A 23,964-nucleotide genomic window follows, 5' to 3' on the forward strand; every position below is an offset into this window, starting at 1 on the left:
GGCGTTGACCGTGAGCGATAAATCACGGCAGGCGCTTCATAAATAAAAAGCAACTTCCAAGATTGGCCCGGTGGGAATCGAACCCAGGTCTCCGGAGTGTGAGACGGAGACGCTACCACTCAGCCACGAGTTCGATGCTTCCAAGCGGTGCAAACGCGCCTCTAGTGAATGCGGTGTTGCCTTCGAAACGAGCCGTGGAAAGTTATACTGCGGTGTATATCGGTAATTATGAACATGTAACGTACAGAAGTCACAATTACACGAGTTGCGAAGTGCGTTTCCGCTGCATTTCTTCTGCGCTTTCCGCACACGCAGAGCCATCTTGCGGCAAACACAGAAGACCCCCTCCTCTCAATGTACGGCGCTGCCCCGACAGGAGGCGCGCCGCGCGCGCATTGGGACCGCTGCCAGGCGCGTCGCGGGACTCCCTCTCCCCTGACGACGCTTCGCCGTGCTTCCGGTTTAGATTACTATCTATCTCTCTGCCCGTGCCGATCACGACGTTTGGCTGGCGTAGATCGTTTCCCCTCCGAGACACCGAGTTCTTTGGTTCGTTTCGTTCGCTCAGGCGCACGTTTCGTTGCCGCGCCGAACGCTCCACGCTCACCGCGTGATAGGTGGGCGCTAAGTCCGATGCGGGGCGCATCGTAAGTGATTGCTGTGCCGTAGCGCATTGTCTTATACCCCTTGGCGGGTCGACGGGAACGCTGTCGCGTCCCACTCTTGAAGGCGAAGCTTAAGCGTCCTCCAATTTTTGTGTTGTTAACTGTCACGACAGCAATGTAAACATGAAAAGGTTGATGCCACCAGTGAAATTCTGCCGATTCACAAGAAAATGGTACGAAAGAAGCAGACGACAGACATGATTATGCGCCGAGCGAAGTAAACATCTGGCAAACGAAGCGAGCTCGTTTATTGATCACTCCTGAGTGTATGACGGTTTCTATATGTAACCCACGTGAAATTAATAATTACTCGGTACATAATCCTTTTATTCATATAAAAACATTAAGTTAAACGAGCGCTTGTCCTGTCTTCTTTCTCGTGTTTCGTTTGTGTGTGCGCTGTCTAAGAATGGAAACCACGTCTGTTGTATGCGCTAGCAGTGGCCGAAGTTCACGCGTGCCGAGAAATTGAATATGTGCATGATGCATTGAACATGACCGGAGTTCATTCCCGCTTCACCACCGCACCGATCGATCGGGTTACTGGACGATACACACCCGCGTCTTGGTCGCGCCGGCATTGCTGAAGCAGGAATGATTAATAATACTTTCAACTTCCGTCTCTTGAGTACTGTTAAAAAATGACCAAGCTGTCTACATTGCTGCCTCTATTCCATATTGTAGGGGACGTACTAGTTAAAGTTGTGTGCGCATGTCGTACTTGTGCTATGCAGCGATATATCTTGTTTATTTCCGCACAGTGTCGATAGAAGTCCGTTGTCGCCATCAGAGACAACACGGATTTGTAGCAAACATAATGTGAGAAACTGCAAAAATGACTTTAGCTCGTAGGTGCCGTATGTATGTGCCGCATCGTATGTGCTGACGATTTTTCCGGTAGCACATACGATGTCGTTTCCAATTACCTGCTCAGCGTCCCTTACATGGTTAAGCAGATGCTGCCGTTTCGCCGCATTGCAGCCATAAAAATAATCGTCAAGCGTACCGATCTTCTTAAAGGCAAATATAGCGTGTGCAGTTTGTTTCACACTAAGGGGAAAACTCGGAACGTATTGCGTCGCGATGCGGCAAGCAATGGAGTCGTGCGGCGGCAGCAGCTCGAGCAGGCGCACACGCTTGAGGGGCAGTGTCGTGATCTGCGTCGTCTGCTACGGCGGCGCGCGCTGGCCGCATTTTCGGGAAGCGTGGTACTGTCAGGGGCAATGCACCGATTTCATCGGTACTGCGGGAACTGAGCTGATATTCTTTACTAAACGTTGTGCGTCGCCACACTCTGATAATTTGCGATAATGGAGTTCCACAAACTTCTTTTGACAACATGGTTCATTTGTTCTTTCGAAAGGCCGGAGTACTGAGCGTGTGCACGTATATTTCTTCACTGTGTGTGCTACCGTAATGAGCAGCGACAAAACGCACCAAGATGTGCGCGCAACGTGCTCAGTCTTTGTTTGACTCGAAAGGAAAACAAAGCACTCAACAATGGGAGTCGAACACGGTGAAACAAACGGACACGATTAAATGAACGTTTTAGGTTCAGACAATGAGCTGGAAGTGATTTTTCTCGATAATCTTTCGCTACACCAGACAGACCCTGCCCGCCGGTGGGGAACTGGACACGTCACGCTCGGAACTTCAGTTAGTATCTCGTCATGTCCCCAGCGGCAGCGATGACAGCGCTCATCCTGGAAGGCAGTGAAGTGTAGAATGACTTGATCAGGGATGTGTTCATTCGCTGCACGTCTCAGTCACTGACGATGGTGGATCGAAGCCTATCCTCGGGCGACTGATAGAGGGAATGTTGCGCCAGCGATACTTTCAACGAGCCCCAGACATTTTAAATGATGTTGGCGCCCGGGGATTGAGGCGGCCGCTCCAAGAGAGTGACTGCGCGCTCTTCTAGCAGTTCTTGCACAGCACGAGCAGTGTGGATCGGCGTCCTATCGCGTTAGAATATATAGTCGCCTTCCAGAAACGGGCCGTCAAGAATGTATGGAATCAGTACGTCGTCTATGACTGCCATGCAGCGATGAACTTACATTCGAGGCGTATCAGTGGGCGTCGCGCAACGCTTAGCAAAGAATACCGGCTCCTTTCACGCAGTAACGATGTGATCAGCGCCCTGCACCTGACAGTAGAACGTTTCTCGACAATGCGGCCAGCGTGCGTCGCCGTAGCAGACGACGCCGTTCAAGATCCCGCCCCTCGAGCATCTGCGCGAGCTGCTGCCGCCGCTTGACTCAAGCGCTCGCCGCATCGCGATGCAATGCGCTTCGAGTTTTCCCCTAAATGTGAGAGAGACTGTACACCGCCCTTCGAAAGAAATGTCCACGCGCACACACCGCGCGCGGCGCGAAACGTGCCCAAACACGCGCAGTGCAGGAGGCAATCAAGGCGGCGCGAACGAGAGATGGGAGAGGGGTACCACCGGCTAATAGAATTTTGCTCCGCATGCGGCGCTCTCAACGCCGGCGCAGCAGCGCCGCTCTCGGTGCCGTTTTTGTCTATATTCTAGGCACTATAGCGTACGCGACCTGCAAAAAACGGCCATATTGAATTTTGCTCTAAAAAAAAAGTGTGCACTTCCGCTTTTGGATTGAGCAGCGTCATCTGGTGTCCGCCAAAGTAAGTTCCATGCGCTGCCGCTTCTTATTTTCGAACCATGGCGGAAGTATATATTCTAGGCACTATAGCGGAAGGTACAGTTTCCCTTCTCTAAATTTGTTCTTTGGCAATACCTTCAAGCAGCGCCGCGCCGGATCGCACAAGCCAGAGAGGAGGAGAGGCCCTCCGCGCCAAACGTTGCTCCGCGCGTCCTATCCTCCTCGCTCGATGAAACGGTCATTCCCATGACGGCACGGTGCCCCCTTAAGAAACTCCCATAGACGGTGGCGCCAGATTACCCTCTAGGTGTTATAGTGAGAAACTCTATGATATATATATATAAATGTATATAATGTGTAATTTTAGAAATAAATGGCCAATAAGTTATAAAGCATATTTTTTGGTGCAGGTGCAAGTGACGTAAAGAGCCAGCACATTTCATTCGGTGCGGCATAGATGGGTGCGGGATGAAAAACAGCTGAAGCACTAAGATGGCCGCCGTCTATAGGTGTTCTAATGCAGGCCGTTGCAGACGCTGTGCACTGTGCAGTCGCGTTCTCTACACCGTGTGACAGCGGCATTCGCGTCACACTGGAAGTCGTAACGTCCGCAACTAGCCCCATTACCGCGTCACCCTTCCTGGTCCGAGAAGCAAGATGAAATTCACCGAACATTTGGCCGCACACATCACGCCTGAGTGGCGCAAGCAGTACATATTGTACGAGGTGAGAGAAACGGTGCGCGTACTGGCGGCTCACTGTTACAGCGCGGTAGGGAAAGCGTCGAACTACGCTTATCCGTTACTCTCCATGCGCACTCTTCCTGTTTGAGTCGCGTGTCCGAGCTTTGCCGTCTCCGAAGCTCTTGTTGCAGATACGTCCGTCGCTTGTCGCCATGAGGCCTCGAGGCGCGTTTTTTCGAACGCTTGGCATATTTGAAATCTACCCGAAAATGGAGGTTGGCACTGTAATGCCTGACACTCGCAGTGCGTGTAATTGTAGCGCTGGCACACTCCGAGTTCCGTGCACGCAATTCGTACGAACGTGCCGTTTGTCGCGTAGCGCTAATTTGGCGTGAGCGCGCGGGGTTGCCGACCTGAAACCTCTTGCGCGGGATTGCTGCTTCAAGCGTTTGTGTACCTTCTGAATGGGTCAGAGTGCTTCGCTTTGGCAGCTTCTTTAATAAGCTCTCGCTTAGCCACGTTCGTTCGAGCGTGACAACTAGCTAAACATCTAAATCCCGGGCCTTTGTTTACCTTGCGGCACATGTAGCAGAGCGTCATGAATGAGAGAACTCGGGCGAATTTCGCGAGCACCGCGTGTAGCCAGGCTGCTGCTCCTTTCATTGTACGCTGGTTGAAGTGCGACCGTAAACGGGTGCCAGGACCCGCTCACAGTGGTTAAAGGGAAACGCAAATTCCTTCTCGCGCCTTGCTTGTGGATGTTGTTACTCTGGCTATGATTGATCGCTGCCGCTCGCGGGAACCGGAGTGCATTAAGAAAGGTTTCGCCACGCTGTACGCGCTCGCCGGCGCAGCCCTTTTGCAGCTTTGGATACGTGCGCAGCTCATGGCGCGCTTCGTTGAGGAACTTTTTTTTTTTTTTGCACTGACGACACAGCCTCTGTTGCTATGCTTTGTCGCGGCGATGTGGAGCGTTATTGTGTTCTGGCGTGACCAGCCGGGAGTACAGCTAGTGGCTCGCCATTAGTCCACAGAGTGCCTAGCCACTATCTTTAGCAGCCTCCTCCGTTCTAAATGCTCTTTCTATCAAAGATCAGTGAGCTCTGTCAACCTAAGGGTGTGCGAGGACCAGGTTGACATGCTGCAGTAGTTGCAAGTCATTTTGCAGTTTAATGCAGCTGTGGAAAATCTATAAAGTTGGCAGTTGCCATAGAACATTCTAACTGGAACAAGCACATGGCTAAGTGTTTCTGCACGATAACCCATAAATTTGTAGAAAGCAAGTTTCACTTAGATGAAGACAGCTTTGCAATAACAGCTATTGCGAAGCTGTCGGTTCTAGTAGTTCTGGCCAACCAAGCTGGGTGCCTGGAACACACGTGAAGTTGGCTTCGAACATTTCTGTTCAGAGGTACAGCTGCCCTTATCTATAATAATCCAAAGCTCTCACTATATTGTCATTTTATAACAAAGAGTTCAGGACATTAAACCATGTGGCTTATTATTAACTGCAAGTGTGCATACTTTCGATGCACTGCTTAAGCTTTGTTATTGCTCCAAGTTTCATTTATTGGTGCAGCTCGGAGCAGCAGGGCTAGACATGGACACATATCAGCATTGCAAATATTCATTTTGCTAATGCTGCTGGAACATTTGAGTGAGCTATATGCTTTGCTTATGAAGGGAGCTTACATAAGACATTTAGCCCTACATTGACACTACTACAGGAGAAAGTGCTTTTGAGTATGGCCATTTTAATGAAATGAATTGCCATCATCTGGAGCACATTTGAGAGTGAGGCAGACTCTGTTTGTTGAAACCACTTTGAGCTCACACTTGTTAGATTGGGCATACAAGGTGTCATTAGCAGACTCGCCTACTAAGTGTGATGGTATTTTTTTTGTGCATGTGTATATGTGTGTCATTTGTATCAGTTGTCTCATGTAAGGGTTCCTTTCTTGGTATGGCTGACATTTGGGCAAATTGGAAATCGTCAGCCTCGAGGTCAAATGCTTTGGACCATCATGTATACACAAGATAAAAAAAATGGCTGTGGCTTAGCTAAGGTTAAGCCCAGGATGCGAAGCATACTAGCCTTTATTTTACCGCGACAGCGTTAAGGAGCTCGTGTCGCAGAAAAGCCGGTGTCGTCGGCTCAGGCGTGCAGCGCTTGCTCAGGCGCACATTTCATTGTCGCGCCGAATGCTACGTTGCTCGACGCTCACCGCGTCCGATGCGGGCCGCGTAGTCGCTGCGCCGTAGCAAAGCCACCTAGAAACAGTCTCTGCAGCACGCCGCAACCTTCGGTTCTCATTCCAACGAGCAGCTCTGTCTCCAGGAGGCATCTCACCTCGTGAGTGTCTAGCAGAGGCAAGCGCAGCTGCTTATATACCGCCGCGACGGCGCGAGTTGGAGCCCTGTTTCTCCTCTGTCGTGACGTCACGGTGTCACGTGGTATTGAAGGCGACACCGCCGCGCCTGAGGAGCTGGGTTGAGCCCTAGTAATATGCTTCGCATAAAAGATTTCTTGCATTAGCAGTTCCTTGCCATGTATTTGCCACACTTCATTAAAACTTCATTCTGGGCGAGTTGGTGCATGCGTGACATAAAAATTGTAACAGCGCAAACACATGCAACCACAAAGTAACAAGGACGAGACACAAGCCACTCACCCACTTGTCCAGTAGAAAAGAGACCCATTGAGGTGAGGGTCAGATTGGTAAGCTGCTGTTCTAAGTCATGTTGCAGTTCAATCACATAAATTGAACATAATTTAAAGTCGGAGAGCTGTGCCGAAGGTATTGCCATATGTGCAGCCATTCAACTTATGTTTGGGCATTGTAACTATTTTTTCCTTCAATTCAGATCTGTTTTTGGCCTCTATTTTTCTAGCACTGTCTTTTTCAATGCTAATGCCTTTTCACATTCTTGATTGGCTGCATTCGATGCTCCACCCGGCCCAGAGCATTGCTTGACCACTCATGAATGTGAAGAGCACCAAAAGGCACTTAGTATTGGGAAAAAGTAATCGCTACAAAAATCGCGGCTCTGATAATTTGCACAGGCTAGTTGGTACTTCCAGTAGTTATTGCTAAGCTGTGACTGAGCTCGTTAAGTAATAAAATAGAAGCGATGTATTTTTCTCTTTTTTTTCTTTATTTCCTGTATGACTTGTGCAGTTTGTAATCGGGAGCTTTCTTTGTATCAAGCCATCTTTTACAATGTTACGTGCCCTATTTGAATGTAAAACTCCAATGTCATTCATTCAAAGTAATATTGAAAGGCAACTGAGCATTCATGTTTCTTGGCTGAAAATGACTGCTCAGTTACCTTGACGTGCGATTCACTGTGTAATGGTGTACTTAGCCTCATGATCTTTTATGGTGTCTTATGAATGTACCCTGCTTTGTTTGAGGACACCCTGTGGTTAACTTTAACCAATTTTTTTTTTGTGTGTGCATGCATGTGTGTGTGTGTCTTTATTGGTAATGTTTGTAAGAAAACTTTTTATTACATACGAAGAGTGTTTTTGTCAGTTCACTTTGTGTAATCCAGGAGCTTGCCATTAAGTTTTACTTTGCGTGTCAGCTTTGGTATACATCCCTAGGATAGGATAGGGATAACTTTAATAAAATGCCGGCAAGCGATGATTTAAAGAGTCGTGACACTGGCCAAGCGTCGACCCGGGGTTATACCCTACTCTGCACTAGCCCAGTTGGGCCCGTTTGTAGTGGGTCATGTGTTTACTGCAGTTATGAATGCATCAAGAAGATTGTAAACAACACTGATAGTGTATAATAGATCCTTAAGAAACTCAAATAAAGGCAATGCTGTTAAAACGTCGGCAATGGTGGCTGTCTGGGAATCGCCTCGCAAGCATTTTTGCCGAGCAGTGATTTTGACAGTTGTGCAAGAATGCATAAAATTGGTAGAGGAGGTGTTTATGTTAACACTAACTGTTCTGAGTGCTCTGCCGAAGTAATGTAATATATAACTGGGTTTTAAAGATAACAATTCCATGCGAATCAAAGTGCGCATTCATTCTGTGTAGAATGGGGCTAGTGATGAGTGATTTCACTGGCTTCGTGCATTATATCACTTGAAATGCTGTCAGCATGGCACTGTACAAATATTGTTTCTAGTATTACATTTTGACATAGTAATTTATTTTGAGGTTAAAAAGTAAAAATGCAAAGGCTGTGAACATCTATGGTTCAGCAAAGTAGAGGTGCACTTCCATGTAATAATGAAAACTGTTAGCCGTAGCTCCTGTGCATATGCATGCATTTGTGTTTGCCTGCGAAAAACAAGGGGAGTAAAGTGTTGCTTTAGAATAGCACGGTTCTATGGGAGGAAGGGGAGGGGTTGGAAGGCTGCGACAAAGGTTTTAAAAAAATGTGGTGCTGCCTATCCACAGGGTAGGAAGGCATTACCTTCTTTTCAGCTTTTTACAAAGAAAGAAAAAGTTGTAGGTGGATGGGTGTCTTTTTCCGGCTTGAAACAAACACTTCACATGCACTGGCTGAGCCATAACTTCCACATGCCATAGCTCTTATTTCCTTCTCAGGGACGTTGGTTAAGCAGTGTGCATATGACTGCACATGTGTATACAGGGAGTGCACTGTAGGAGAAGTTCTTTGAAAAGGCTTAAGGGAACACTGTAGAACTGAATAATTGTACATTATTGTCAATTATGAAGTACTTCCTCACATATAACACCTTTCCTTTGCCTTCTGGGCCCACCTGTTGTGGTGCACACCAGGCAGTGGAGAGAGGTCATGCTCATAAGGGCCTCTGAGCTTGTAATATGCAAGCATGGGCTGTTGGGTGGGTTGGTTAAATGTAGTGCTGTTTCCAGCCCAAAGGATCAGGCAGACTACTAGACAAGACAGGGAGGCAATAGAAAGGGATCACCAGATGGGTTGGTGCTGATCTTGGGCCATGATGCACACAGATTCTCTTCATTGTCTATTTCATGGCTACACAAATAGCAGATATTCAAGTGGGCGTGGCAGCTGATGGAAAGGCTGCCTGTATTCATGGGGTTCCATGGAGCAGTTTAAGATAATCAAGTACCTAAGCGAGCAACATTGATTAGAAGATATGAGCGCTCCAGAGACTCACTTCAAGGCGGCTGTTGCTACAGCAACAAGAAAAAAATGTGTTAAAAGAAAGCACTCATAGTAATACAGGCAGGAACTCACTTGTTCAAACCATTCTGGAAGGAGTAAGATATTAAAATGGGCTCAGTAGTTCAAACCCATATTTACACCACAAGTGATACATTTTGTAGAAGAACGAGCATTAACTTTAATCAGAGTACAAGGTATAATTAAAGCAACCAGAAAAGTATATGCAAAGCAGCGAAAATGTTACAGGTTTCAAAATAACACCTAGAAGTACAGAAATTGCAGGAAGAACAATTATCTTACGCTGTTTTAACATTCCAAGAAGTCAAGTCCTCTTCTGTCATTGACATTGTTCCTGTTGCCCTGAAACCTAGGTGATCATTGGGGGATGCTAAGAAAGGACAGAATTCCATCTTCATTTCTTAGTTTCATACAAAAATAAAAAGACTCAAAAATATGTTTCCTGGTGTGGCTATAAGGACTGTGAGGTGGCACTAGTTGTCACACCGATATCATAATAGTTCTGAATCTAAAATGCTGCCTCTTCTTTCTGTTTGCAGCTTAGTACTGCTCTTGGTACACACTTCATATTTATCCTGCCCCCCCCCCCCCTTTTTTTTTTCACTCTAAAGAGCCATAAAATTGCACTTACTGTGTTACTTAGTGTTATGACCATGAAATGATGCAGAATTAAAGATGAACTTATGTTTCGGAATTTTCTTTTTCTGTGGTGACATTTCAAATAGGTAAAGCACCTGTTTTTTTTATGTTGTCAAAGATTGTAAATTGCTTCAGAAATTTTTACGAGATTCACAATTCTACTGAGTCTTTATGAATGTTACTGGGTTTTTCAGTCATGTACAGAGCACTGTTCCAGGCAACAGTGCCTGTTGCTCGGAACAGTGAATTGGTCTCTGAGTGGCTCGTTCATTTGCTAGTATTGCTGCAATCTGTTTTGTTGTGCATTGCTGCGAGTCACCATGTAGACACAAGAGAGCCTAGTAATGTTGTGCAAAACTTTCCAAGCACTAGGTCATCACTGCTCAAGTAAAAGAGAAGGGCAAAAATGTAGCACTCGCTGTCACATGAATGCCTGCGGTGCTTATCGGCTGCAGTTTCTCTCGAAGGGTTGCCAGGGGGTGTGCATTATCGGCACGAAGGAAAAGAACAGGCTCTCAAATCTTGCAGCACGTTGTACGTCCTTTTATCAGTCCAGCGTTGAACGGCTGTGGTTGCAGAGAATCTTGGCACATATTATGTGAGCTTGCGTGCCTCGGTTTAGCAACTGTGTCCTTGTTTTTTGTTTGTTTGTTTCTTGCTGTTCATCTGGTTTGAAGTATGAATAAAATAAGTTGCTAATATCTGTTCAGCAATCTTCCACAGGGGTGTAGCTCAGCTATGCAGTGACTGGCACTCTCTGTTTTGATTCTTGAGTCAAGCATGGTGGTATTACACTACTGAGCATGAGGTATCTGGCTCAGTTCCTTTTCGTCTAGGATTTGCTCACAAGAGCTTTCTGAAATGTTGAAGAAAAAAGTAACTTTGTGTGCCCATGATTCGGTAAAGCTTGGTTCCTTTCCTGTAAGCACTCCCCATTGTTAGTGAAATCGATGCAAGGAGGGCATAGTAAATTTGTAAAAATTGCTTGGAGTTTACTACATACACTGTCAACGTATATCAACAGCAGCTCACTGATATCCCTGAGAAAAAAAAATTTATATAATTCAGTGTATTCTTTTGCGCCACCCTATGGGGCTGAAATTTGGAGAATAATACATAAAGTTGAAAGGAAACTAAGGGTTATGCAACAACCACTGGAATGGATGGATGAAAAACTTTAATAAGGTCCTGAGGTACGCGACTCAGCGCGCTGCAGGCCGCTCCCACGTTGGGACAGTCAGGCCTTGCCCGACCGCCACATCGTGAGCCCTCTGTACAGCCCATAGTTGCGCCCCGGCATCGGGGCTCTTGATAGCGGAAAGCCACTTGTCCTTGTTGATTTGTTCTGTGCCTCGTAACGAGGGGCAACGCCAGAGCATATGGTCTAGGCTAGCAATGTCATTGCAGTGCCTGCAAGAACTAGTGGCATAGCTGTGTGGATAAATTTCGTGGAATAAAGCTGGGTTGGTATATGAGCCTGTTTGCAATAATCTGAGGGTCAATGCCTGCGCTCTATTCAACTTCTTGTGTGGAAGGGGAAAGTCTCTCCTGCCGAGATAAAAGTGCTGCGCAATTTCGTTGTATGTGGTCGGTTGATTTCTGTTCTCCACCACTGCGGGCCGGCGTTGGGGTTCTTCATGGTCGCGGAAAGTGAGACCTCGCGCCTTGGAGTGGGCCAGCTCGTTGAGGTTTGTGGGGCCTCCCATGATGGATCCTATGTGAGCGGGGAACCACATGAGAGTGTGGGTGGCGATGCTTTTGCCGTCGAGGATGCGACAGGCTTCCTTATACACGGCGCCAACGCTGAAGGCGCGGATGGCTGCCCTGGAGTCGCTAAAGATATTGGCATGTCCGTCGTCCAGGAGGGCCAAGGCAATGGCCACTTGCTCCGCCGCACGCGACGACATGCTTCGTACCGAAGCGGCGTTAACGGTCGAACCCTTGTGGTTGATTGACACTACCGTGAAATTGTTGCTGTTGCCATACTGGGCCGCGTCAACGAAGCAGCTGCCGCCAGGGAGTTCTGTTGCGCGGCGTAGGAGCACCACAGCTCTGGCCTTCCTTCTTTCTACGTTGCGCTGCGGATGCATATTGCGCGGGGCGGGTGATATGATGATGTTATCTTTCTGCTCTTTCGGTAGGCCCTGGTAGGCGTCTTCGACAGTGGCCGGGGGGACGCCCATCTCAGTTAAGAGTCGTCTGCCCGCCCTGGTGCCGGAGAGCCTGAGAATCTGTGCCCTTTCTTGTGCTTCTGCAATCTCTTCCAGGGTATTATGAATACCCAACTGCAGGAGTCGGTCGGTGCGTGTGTAGTTTGGTAGTCCGAGCGCGCTCTTGATCCCCCTCCTTATCATGGCATTTAGCTTGTCTCGCTCGGCCCTCTTCCAGACGTGCATGGCCGCTACGTACGTAAAATGGCACAACAAGAAAGCGTGGACTAGCCTTAACAGATTCTCTTCGCTCAGGCCTCTCCTTCTGTTAGCTACCCGCCTGATTAGACCGATGACGCTATCTGTCTTCTTTGCTAATTTGTGAATGGTGATGCTATTTGTGCCTGTCCCTTCGAGTGTCATTCCTAAGATTCGAATGGACGCGACTTTGGGAATGGGATCTCCGCAACTGGTGTAGAGATTAATGTCAATTTCAGAGGGGGGGTTTCCAGTTCTGTGGCTTGCGGCCCTTTCTACTTGGCCTGTAGAGAAGGAGCTCCGATTTCTTTGGGGAGCACCGGAGTCCCGTGTCGGTTAGAAAGCGCTCTGTAGTGTCGACAGCTTCCTGGAGAACGGCTTCGACTTGTCCGTCACTTCACCCGCGCACCAGACAGTGATGTCATCCGCGTAGATCGTGTGACCGATGCCCTGGACCTTGCCTAGATACCTTGAGAGGTCGACCATTGCGATGTTGAAGAGGAGTGGTGAGATGACTGACTACTCAGCTCCATTGTCTCCGATTCCAAATCTCCAGCCTTGAGGATGACGCATCGTTTGCTCAAGAAAGACCTGACGAAGGCATGGAAGGGCGAGCCCAGGTCGAGCTTGGAGATGGCGTCGAGGACGAACTCGTGATGGATGTTATCAAAGGCCTTCTCCAGGTCCAAACCAAGGATGGCTCTCGTGTCCCGAGTGCAGCGTTCCAGGATTTGGATCTTGATAAGCTTCATGGCGTCCTGGGTGGAGAGGCCTGGCCTGAAACCTATCATGTTGTGAGGGAAAAGGTCGTTGGTCTCGATATACTCGGCAATTCTGTTATGGATGACGTGCTCGGCCACCTTCCCTACACATGATGTCAGTGAGATTGGGCGGAGGTTGTCCAGGCTCAGCGGTTTACCGGGCTTTGGGATTAGTATGACCTTCGCCAACTTCCATTCTTCAGGTACAATTCCCTGCTCCCAAATCCGATTTATCTCACCTGTAAGAAACTCGATCGATGCGTCCTCTAGGTTTCTGAGAGCCTTGTTGTTAATGTGATCCGGGCCGGGTGCCGCCCTACTATTGAGGTCATGTAGGGCGCGGCGGATTTCACTGATTTTGAAAGGCTCGTCCAGCGCGGAGTTCGGCTTCCCTTTGTATGCTGGCTATGCCGCCTCATCGGCCGCAGTTTTGAGCGGCAGGTACTTCTTAGCCAACATCTCCAGCATGTCCTTTTCCGAAGACGACTTCTTGGCTTCGTGGAGCGCTTTAGCGAGGACACTTCTCTGGTTTGACTTGGTGCTGGAGTCGTCGAGCAAGTGTTTGAGAAGATTCCACTTCCCTCCCGTGCGCATCTGCCCGTCGATTGAATTGCAAATTTCGTCCCATTGCTGCCTAGACAGGGCTTGGCAGTGCTCGTCGATCTGCTTGTTGATCTCGGCTATCTTTTTTCTGAGCTTGCGATTCAAGCATTGGCTTTTCCACCTCTCGAGAAGTGATTGCTTAGCCTCGAGAAGGTGTGCTAGCCTGCTATCCATTTTGTCTGTCTGTAGATCCGTCTCTATGGTTTTCGTGGTGGAGCAGACATCTTGCAGAATTAGTGCGCACCATTGGACGAGACTCTCCGGCTTTTCTCCACGGGCGGCGTGGGCCTTGCGAACCTCACGGAATTTGTCCCAGTCAGGCACCGCGAACGCCTTCTTTCTTTTCTGCTCTACTTGTAAGCAGGTGACCGTGATGTAGTGATCACTACCGAGGTCTATGAGCAGATTCGACCAAATGGCTGAGCCAGCGTTTTTAACAAAGGCGAGATCCGGGACAGAGTCCCTGGTCGAGGAGGTGCCCCGTCTGGTGGGAAAGGCTGGGTTCATCAATAGAGAGAGTCCCGCATCTCCCGCCTCTTGCCACAGGCTTCTGCCCTTGACCGTGTCGTGCGTGTAGTTCTTCGCGCGAAAGGGGGCGTTGAAATCGCCGGCCACAACCAGGGGAGAGTTTCTGGCGAGTTTCGTTGCCCTAGTGATGATGGTTTCGAAACGTTGTCTGTGATCGCTCGGGCTGCTATATACGTTAAGTATAAAAATGCTAGAGATATTGGAGTGGCTTAGGATGACTTCTACTAGGGAGGTCTGTCTTGCTAGGCCGGACCCCTAGATCGTGTGCGACGAAAGTGAACTTGCTGCTGACTAATGTGCAGATTCCTCTGCCATCTCCACGGAGAGCAAGAGCTTTGTATCCCTGGAGTGAAACCTGATCAGTCATCGTTTCTTGCAATAATATAACATGTGGCTTTTCTTTGTGAGTGCGAACAAACTGCTGGAAACCACTGGAATGAAAAAAAAAAGAAACTGATAGAAGTGATAAGGTCTGGGGACAGTTTGTCAGTATGAGTTAAATGGCAAACACGGGCAGCTGATACTTTTATTCAGTCCAAGAGGAACAAGTGTAGTTGAACCCCCCGCAGGGGTGTCTGCGTCGGCAGGCGTTTGGTGTGTTCCGGCACCACGTACCCGAGCACACGCGAGTTCGATCCCGCGTGTAGCCGTGCGCGGCTTAGCCATGTCCGGAGAAAGGGGGATCCTGGGGGTTGAGCCGATGCCGGGTGTTTGGACCTTTAGGGCCCCCCGGCGGAGGCAACACACCTCTTTGGCCTCTGCTTCATGTAGACGGCACCCCCGGACTGACCCACCCGGGGGAAATCGGCAGTCGCCTCTTCCTGTCTCTTTCTCTTCAAATCTTAGTCTTTATCACTCACTTTTTGATCTTTCCTGTCTTCTTCTCTCTTCCTTTCTTCACGGCGGCTAGGGTTAACCTTGTGTGGCTATCCTACCTTGGGTACACCATATTTGGTTATAGTGACGGCGTACGACTGGCGTCGTGCAGACTTGTACACAAGCTCTGCTGCGTCCCCTCATTGTGCTCCGTGGTGGGCGGTCGCCGCTGTTGCTGAACATACACATTTTTCTCATGGCAGCGCAGTCCTCTATTCTATATGATCGGCGTCTGAAAAAATGCCGCACCGAAGCAACGTTCCAGTTCTCTTTTCGGAGCAACGCTCCATCATTTCCCAAGTTCTATGTACTACACAGCGAAAACAATGTACCAGTGAGAAAGTGGCCAAGTGTCTAAAAGAAAAAATTGGACCTACATACAAAGCCTCAAAAATGTTTAGCGGGGACCTCCTCCTAGAACTAAATGACGAAGACCAAGCGCAAAAGCTCACAGAACTTACCAGTATTGGTAACGCAACAGTGACAATTTCACCCCACAGAACATTAAATACAAGCAGGGGTGTAATATCAGAGGAAGATTTTATTGGCTTAAGCGATGAAGAACCGCTGGAAGGTTTCCAGGAACAAAATGTTGCCACAGTCCAAAGAATTGTCATCCGCAGGAACGACCAAGAAATCCCCACGAAACATGTAATACTCAACTTTGGAACTAGTGTAATGCCTGCCTCCCTGGATGCAGGTTATGTAAAGGTAAATGTTAGACCATATATCCCGAACCCTAGACGATGTTCCATATGCCAAAGGTTTGGACATGCTTCACATGCATGTCGAGGACGAACTACTTGTGGTAAATGCAGCTCCAACGATCATCAAACTGACAATTGCACTTCTTCCCCACTTTTTGTTAACTGCAAGGGAGATCACCCAGTTTACTTGCGGTCCTGCCCTTGCTGGAAAAAAGAAAAAGTAGTAGTTGCTCTAACTGTGAAAGAAAAAATCTCATTCTATGAAGCCAGAAAGCGGCTATCGTACCTTCCGCGAAGAAGTTAAGCCGATGTGACACAGGTGGGGGCAGCGTCACAGAGGTCTCAGGAGTCTTCCGAGACCACGCATAGTGGTCCCGCAGTGACCCCTCCCGCCCCCGCGGTGGAAGCAGCCAGTTCTGCTCCATCCTCTTCGCAGGCCCTGCAGACACCAGTCCCGCAGGGCCCTAAGATCAAGCGAACCCAAAGGCCCGAGACATGTGTCTCGGCGCCGAACTCTCCGTCCTCCAGCGCCTCAGAGAGAGCGATGGAGGTCGAAACAAAAACCCCCCGGTGTCATCGACACCGAAGGACAAGCGCTCTCTCGAGCGTGGTAAGAGGGACAAAATCCCAATAACGACCCAAAATGAGAAGGCTATAACCTAAGGGTTATAGCTCCGTTGTACCTGCCTTCTTCAGATCCATGTCACCTAACATATTTATCTTCCATTCACTCGTTAATATCATTTCTTACCCTTCGATATTATAATGGCATTTATGATCCATTGGAATTGTAGAGGTCTCTTACATAACTTAGGTGACATAAAAGACTGTTATTTAATTTCTTTCCCGTAGCATTATGCTTACAGGAAACAAACCTAGGTGAAAAGCACAAGAACATTTTAAAAGGCTTCACTGTTGTACGGCGCGTTCGTACTCGGGCGAACCCGCTTTCGGGGGTTGTAGCCATAGTTCTTCAGAGCGGCATTGCAGCTAGAGAAGTTACCATTAATACTCACTTAGAAGCCGTTGCGGTCACGTTTATAGCACATAAAACCATTACTATTTGTTCAATGTACATTCCACCCCATTCACATTTTACTGTAAGAGATCTGGAGTTAGTTTTAAACCAGCTACCTAAACCTTTTTTAATAGCAGGTGATTTTAACGCTCATAACATATTATGGGGTAGCAAAACAACTGACACCAGGGGACAAACACTTGAAGATTTTATCCTAACGAAATATGCCTTTTAAACACTGGTGCGCCAACCTACTGCTCCCCAAGCACAGGAGCTATGAGCTATCTAGATCTGGCGCTGTGCACTCCATCTCTGCTGATCGATTTTAAATGGAGTGTTATTAACGATCCCCCCGCAGGGGCGTCTGCGCAAGCAGGCGTTTGGTGTGTGGCGACACCACGGACCCGAGCACACGAGGGTTGGACCCTCCCGCGTGTAGCCGTGCGCGGCTTAGCCGTGTCTGGGGAAAGGGGGATCCTGGGGGTTGAGCTGATGCTGTGTGATTGGACCTTTATGGCCCCCCGGCGGAGGCAACACACCCCTTTGGCCTCTGCTTCACATAGACGGCACCCCCGGACTGACCCACCCGGGGGAAATCGGTAGTTGCCTTTTCCTGTCTCTCTCTCCCTACAACCTTCGTCTTTTCCTTACTTTCCACCTTTCCTGTCTCCTTCTCATTTCTTTATTACTTCCGACCTTCCTGGCAGCAAGGGTTAACCTTGTGTGAGTAGCCAACCTTGGTTATATCATATTGGGTTATAGCGGCAACGTACAGCTGGCGTTTGCAGGCCCTGTTTTTCAGGCCCTGCAGCGTCCCCTTGTTGGACTCCATGGCGGGTGGCTAGCGTTGCTGCCGAAAACTACACGTCCACACATGGCTACTTCCTTCCCTCCACTACCTGATCGCCCTCAGAAAAGAGGGCGCACCGATGAAGTCTTCCAATTTTTGGGCCGCCAAAAAGAATCCTTCCCGCGCTTCCATGTCATTCATTCTGCACAACCAGATAAACCAGTACGAACAATCTCACCCTTCCTTGTTTCCAAGTCATTGACTGAAGTCTTTGGTCCTGGTTATAAGGCGTCGCAGATGGCAAGCGGTGATCTCCTCTTGGAGCTCCGCGATCAAAAACAACACGAAAAAGTGTCAAAACTAGTGTCATTTGGGGAAACCGAAATAATTATAACCCCGCACCGCACAATGAACACCACCCGTGGTGTTGTCTCTGATGATGACTTGATGGAGCTCACTGAAGCAGAACTCTTGGAGGGCTTCCGTGACCAGAATGTTATCAATGTTAGACGAATTAAGATGAGGCGAGATGGAAAAGAGATCAAGACGAAACACCTGATACTCACGTTCGGCTTAAGTGTCCTTCCCGAGTCCATTCAGGCCGGTTATATCAAACTTCGTGTTCGACCATACATTCCCAATCCTCTCAGATGCTTTAAGTGTTAACGTTTCGGCCACAGTTCACAGAACTGTCGAGGCCGGCTGACTTGTGCCAAGTGCAGTGACAAAGAACATTCCTCCGAAACGTGCCACAACACTCCACATTGTGTTAATTGTGATGGTGAGCACGCCGCGTACTCGCGGTCGTGCCCTTCTTGGAAAAAAGAAAAGGAAATCGTTACAGTCAAGGTAAATGTAAACATAACTTTCAAGGAAGCACGGAGGCGGGTATCATACCTGCCCAAGAAAACCTTTGCCGATGTGGCGCGTCAGGGGGCAGCGTCACAACGGCCTCCGGCGGCTGTCCGACTCACAAGCAGTGAGTCGGCAGTTACGCCTTCTGCCCCTGCGGCGGTAGCAGCTAGCGCTGCTCCGTCAACCGAGGAGAAGGGACCATCGACCCCGAAGGTGGGCGCAGCCGAGGCTGCCTCAACTTCCCAGGTCCCTTCCAGCGCTGGCAACGGCCGGCGCAGCCAAATCCCCCAGGGAGCCCCATCGGCCTCCGGGCTGGTGGGCGCAGGGGTCTTGCCCTCCAAGGCGGGACCCTCGCTGGTAACTTCCCGCTCGCATGAGCACGTGTCTGGCGCCTCACAAGAGGCAATGGACACTACGCCTATCCTCCAGGGGCGCCAAGCGCCTAAGGAGCGGCGAGGTTCACTCGAACACTCCAGAAAGGGCAAGACCCCGATTACAGGGCCTCGAAAGGGCTCTATAGTCTAAGGCTTAACTTCCATTTCCGTACACACAGCACCAAATTAACTTCATTATGGACACGCTAATTATCCAGTGGAACGTCAGAGGTCTCCTCAGAAACCTTGATGATGTTCAAGAACTTCTCTATGAACTCACTCCAAAAGTGATGTGTGTACAGGAAACCCATCTTAAATCTAAACACACTAGCTTTCTTCGTCGTTATGTTATTTTTCGTAAAGATCGTGATGATGCCATCGCATCATCTGGTGGTGTAGCGATTATACTCGACAAAGGTATAGCATGCCAACATCTACAACTACAAACGCCCCTAGAGGCAGTGGCCGTTCGAGCCATACTTCTAAACAAACTTATTACCATCTGCTCTCTGTACATACCCCCGCATTATCAGCTCCATAAACATGAATTCCATACATTAATAGATCAATTACCTCAACCCTATTTGGTTCTAGGAGATTTAAATGCACACAGCAATTTATGGGGTGACTCTCATTGCGATGTGCGAGGTCGACTGATTGAACAGTTTCTCTTTTCTTCTGGTGCATGTCTTTTGAATAGTAAGGCACCTACATATTATAATACTGCACATAAAACCTATTCCTCTATAGACCTCAGTATTGCATCTCCCACCCTTTTACCTGATCTTATATGGAATGTTATTAGAAATCCATACGGGAGCGACCATTTCCCGATAGTTCTGTCTACACCGAAGATGAATGAATGTTTCCCACAGTTTCCTCTGTGGAAAACTGATTCAGCTGACTGGGAACAGTTCCAAAAAATTACTCTGATATCGTGGGCTGACATCAGTGCTCTAAGCCTGGAAGTTGCTGTTGAATACTTCACTATTTTTCTGATAGATGCCGCAACCAAATGTATCCCAGAAACAAAGGGGTCATCTAACAAGCGTCGTGTTCCGTGGTGGAACGAGGAGTGTCGTAATGCGCGTAATCAGAATCAGAATCAGTTTTTATTCATGACAAAATGATGATAATTACAACATATGTATATACAGAAGGAGGTCCCGTAGTTAGAAACTGAAATGGGACCTCCTGTGCATGATGACTAGAATTAATAATACATACAACAATGGCAACATGACAAATTTACAAACAAAGGTTTTAAGAGACAAGGCATAAATGAACAGAAAAGCAGCATATGTAAGTATTAAGCAAAAAACAAGGCTTCGACTTAGTCAACGAAAGGTGAAAAAAATAGCGAAAAGAAAGAAAGTGAAATAATATATATATATACACATATATATAAGCCGGAAGGAAATCAAGAGACAAAGAGAAAGTTAATAATACAACTCATACTATACTCAAATGGGAAAGTCAGGGGAAGTTAAAAGAAAATGCTTAAGTTCAGTACGAAATCTGTGAGCTTTGAACAATTTTAAAGGAAATGGTAACCCCGCAGGGGCGTCTGCGTAAGCAGGCGATTGGTGTGTTGCGCCACCACGTACCCGAGCACACGAGGGTTGGACCCTCCCGCGTGTAGCCGTGCGCGGCTTAGCCGTGTCTGGGGAAAGGGGGATCCTGGGGGTTGAGCCGATGCTGGGTGCTTGGACCTTTAAGGCCCCCCGGCGGAGGCAACACACCCCTTTGGCCTCTGCTTCACATAGACGGCACCTCCAGACTGACCCACCTGGAGGACATCGGCAGTCGCCTTTTCCTGTCTCTCCCTCCTCAAATCTTCGTCTTTATCTCTCACTTTTTTTTTACCTTTCCTGTCTCCTTCTCTCTTCTTTTTACTTCCTTTCTCCTGGCGGCAAGGGTTAACCGTGTGTGGCTATCCAACCTTGGGTACACCATATTCGGTTATAGTGACGGCGTACGACTGGCGTCGTGCAGACTTGTATGCAAGCTCTGCCGCGTCCCCTCGTTGGGCTCCGTGGTGGGCGGTCGGCGCTGTTGCCGAACATATACAATTTTTCATGGAAACTTCTTTCCCCTCCCTTGCTGATCGCCCTCAGAAACGAGGGCGCACCGAAGATGTTTTCAAGTTTTTTGGACGTCAAACCCAGAATTTTCCCCGCTTTCACGTTATTCATTCTGAAAAGCCAAACAAAGTAGTCCGAAACGTTTCACCATTCCTTGTTTCAAAATCCCTGACTGATGCTTTTGGTCCAGGTTACAAGGTGTCGAGGATGGCAAGCGGCGACCTCCTCTTGGAGCTCCGCGATGTAAAACAATACGAGAAACTACCGCAACTAGTTTCATTTGGCGAGACCCCCATAACAGTAACCCCACACCGTACAATGAACACCACCCGTGGTGTTGTGTCAGATGATGATTTACTAGAGCTGACTGAAGCGGAACTCCTGGAGGGCTTCAGCGAACAAAATGTGATCAACGTCAGAAGAATAAAGATGAGGCGGGATGGTAAGGAAATTGCGACCAAACACCTAATTCTCACATTCAATTCAAGTGTCCTGCCCGAATCCATCGAGGCCGGCTACATAAAGCTCCGTGTCAGGCCTTACGTGCCCAATCCACTCCGTTGTTTCAAATGTCAGCGCTTCGGTCACAGCTCGCAGAGCTGCCGCGGCCGCCAAACTTGTGCTAAATGCAGTGCCACAGAACACACCACTGAAACTTGTGAGAACGCTCTCCAGTGTGTAAACTGTGATGGGGAGCACGCCGCGTACTCACGGTCGTGCCCATCCTGGAAGAAAGAAAAAGAAATAGTAACGATCAAAGTTAAAGAAAATATCTCATTCAAGGAGGCACGCAGGCGGGTTGTATACCTGCCAAAGAAAAGCTTTGCCGAAGTGGCGCGTCAGGGGGCAGCGTCACAACGGCGTCCGGCGCCTGTCCGACCCACAAACAGTGAGTCGGCAGTTACGCCGTCTGCCCCCACGGTGGTTGCAGCTAGCGCTGCTCCGCCAACCGAGCAGAAGGGACCTTCTACCCCGAAGTTGGGCGCAGCTGAGGCTGCTCCAACCACCCCGGCCCCTTCCAGCGCTGGCAACAGCCGGCGCAGCCAAATTCCCCAGGGAGCCCCATCGACCTCCGGGCCGGTGGGCGCAGCGGTCTTGCCCTCCAAGGCGGGACTCTCCCTGATAACTTCTCGCTCGCAAGAGCACGTGTCCGGCGCCTCACAAGAGGCAATGGACACAACACCTAACCTCAAGGCGCCCCAAGCGCCTAAGGAGCGGCGAGGATCCCTCGAACGCTCCAGAAAGGGCAAAACTCCCGTTACAGGGCCTCGAAAGGGCTCTGTAATCTCGATAATCACTACTTCTGTACACACAGCACCTACTGACCTCCAATATGGATACACAAATAATTCAATGGAACATCAGAGGTCTTCTTAGGAACCTTGATGATGTGCAAGAGCTTATCCAAAAACACAATCCACTAGTGCTGTGTCTACAGGAAACACACCTAAAACCACAACATACAAACTTTCTCCGACCGTATATTAAGTTTCGCAAAGATCGCCATGATGCTGTCGTATCATCAGGCGGCGTTGCCATTTTGATTCATAAAAGTGTTTCCTGTCAGCGTTTACAGCTACAAACGCCCCTTGAAGCAGTGGCGGTTCGAGCTGTTCTTCTGGATAAACTCGTCACCATTAGCTCGATCTACGTACCCCCACACTACAAATTAAACAAACATGAATTTCAGTCATTTATAGACGAGTTGCCAGAACCCTATGTTGTTCTTGGCGATTTCAATGCGCACAGCTCCCTGTGGGGCGACTCTCGTACAGACGCGCGAGGTCGTCTTGTTGAACAGTTCCTTTTTTCTTCAGGTGCCTGCTTGCTCAATAAGAAGGAACCCACGTATTACTCCCTAGCAAACAGAACCTTTTCTTCAATAGATCTTACCATAGTTTCCCCGTCCATACTACCCGAACTCGAATGGGAAGTCACGAACAATCCTTACGGGAGCGACCACTTCCCTATACTGATAAGAACATCTAAAGAAAATGAATTTCCTCCACAAGCCCCTAGGTGGAAGATACATACAGCCGACTGGGAGAAATTCCGAACACTTACTAACATCTCGCTGGCTGATATGTCTTCTTTAGAAATCGATGCAGCTGTGGAGTACTTTACAGCCTTCATCATAGATGCCGCAACTAAATGTATATCACAAGTAAATGGATTGGCAGGCAAACGGCGTGTCCCCTGGTGGAACGATGATTGTAGGATCGCTCGTAAGAAACAAAATAAAGCTTGGGGGTTGCTACGCGCCTCCCCCACTGCGGAGAATCTTATCAATTTTAAAAAAGTAAAATCCCAAGGCAGGCAAACCCGCCGACAGGCCAGAAGAGAGAGCTGGCAGAACTTTTTAACAGGTATCAACTCGTATACAGATGAGGCCAAAGTCTGGAACAGGGTTAGTAGAATAAGAGGGCGACAAACATACTCCCTCCCTTTAGTAAACACACAAGGCGAAACCCTGCAAGACCAGGCAGATTCACTTGGGGAGCACTTTGAGCGTGTGTCAAGCTCAATCAATTATTCCCAGTCCTTTCTTAAACATAAAGAAATAATAGAACGTCAGCCAATCATACGGAAATCCAGGCAGAATGAACAGTATAACCAGCCTTTCGGTATTGCCGAGTTGAGAGCTGCCTTGAACACATGTAAAAGCACTGCACCGGGACCAGACAGAGTCATGTATGACATGATCAGGCACCTACATACTGACGCACAAGTTACACTTCTTACACTATACAATACTATTTGGGCTTCGGGATACCTCCCATCCACATGGAAAGAAGCGATTGTGGTTCCTGTCCTAAAGCAGGGAAAAGACCCTTCCTTGGCGGCTAGTTACCGTCCGATAGCTCTAACTAATTGTCTGTGTAAGCTTTTTGAAAAAATGATAAATCGCAGACTTATACATTTCCTTGAGCTCAACAATATACTCGATCCTTATCAGTGTGGATTCCGAGAAGGGCGGTCCACAACCGATCATCTTGTGCGCATGGAAGGTAATATCCGCGATGCCTTTATACATAAACAGTTTCTTCTATCGATATTCCTCGATATGGAGAAGGCATATGACACGGCATGGCGTTACGGGATCTTACGAGACCTGTCGGAAATTGGCATCCGTGGAAATATGCTGAACACAATTGAAAGCTATTTGACAAATCGTACCTTCCGAGTAAAAGTCGGCAATGAA

At 48.5% G+C, this 23,964-nt stretch overlaps 1 protein-coding gene across 6 annotated transcripts in view; it reads left to right on the forward strand.

Annotated features, from left to right (window-relative positions):
- The first annotated feature begins 3,740 nt into the window (after positions 1-3,740).
- Positions 3,741-23,964, forward strand: part of LOC139052726 (solute carrier family 53 member 1) — a 376,292-nt gene continuing 356,068 nt past the window's right edge. For 4 of the 6 annotated variants that reach the window (XR_011510032.1, XM_070529770.1, XM_070529769.1 and 1 more), the window contains exon 1: positions 3,741-4,012. Coding sequence is in view for 5 of the 6 variants with exons in the window: in XM_070529770.1 (XP_070385871.1) it covers positions 3,944-4,012 (69 nt within the window). In the remaining variant the exon portion in view is untranslated. The remainder of the gene's footprint in view (positions 4,013-23,964) is intronic. The other 2 variants (XM_070529773.1, XM_070529772.1) reach the window with 1 other exon arrangement.

This window comes from Dermacentor albipictus, unplaced genomic scaffold, assembly GCF_038994185.2.
Source record: "Dermacentor albipictus isolate Rhodes 1998 colony unplaced genomic scaffold, USDA_Dalb.pri_finalv2 scaffold_30, whole genome shotgun sequence".
NCBI lineage: Eukaryota > Metazoa > Arthropoda > Arachnida > Ixodida > Ixodidae > Dermacentor > Dermacentor albipictus.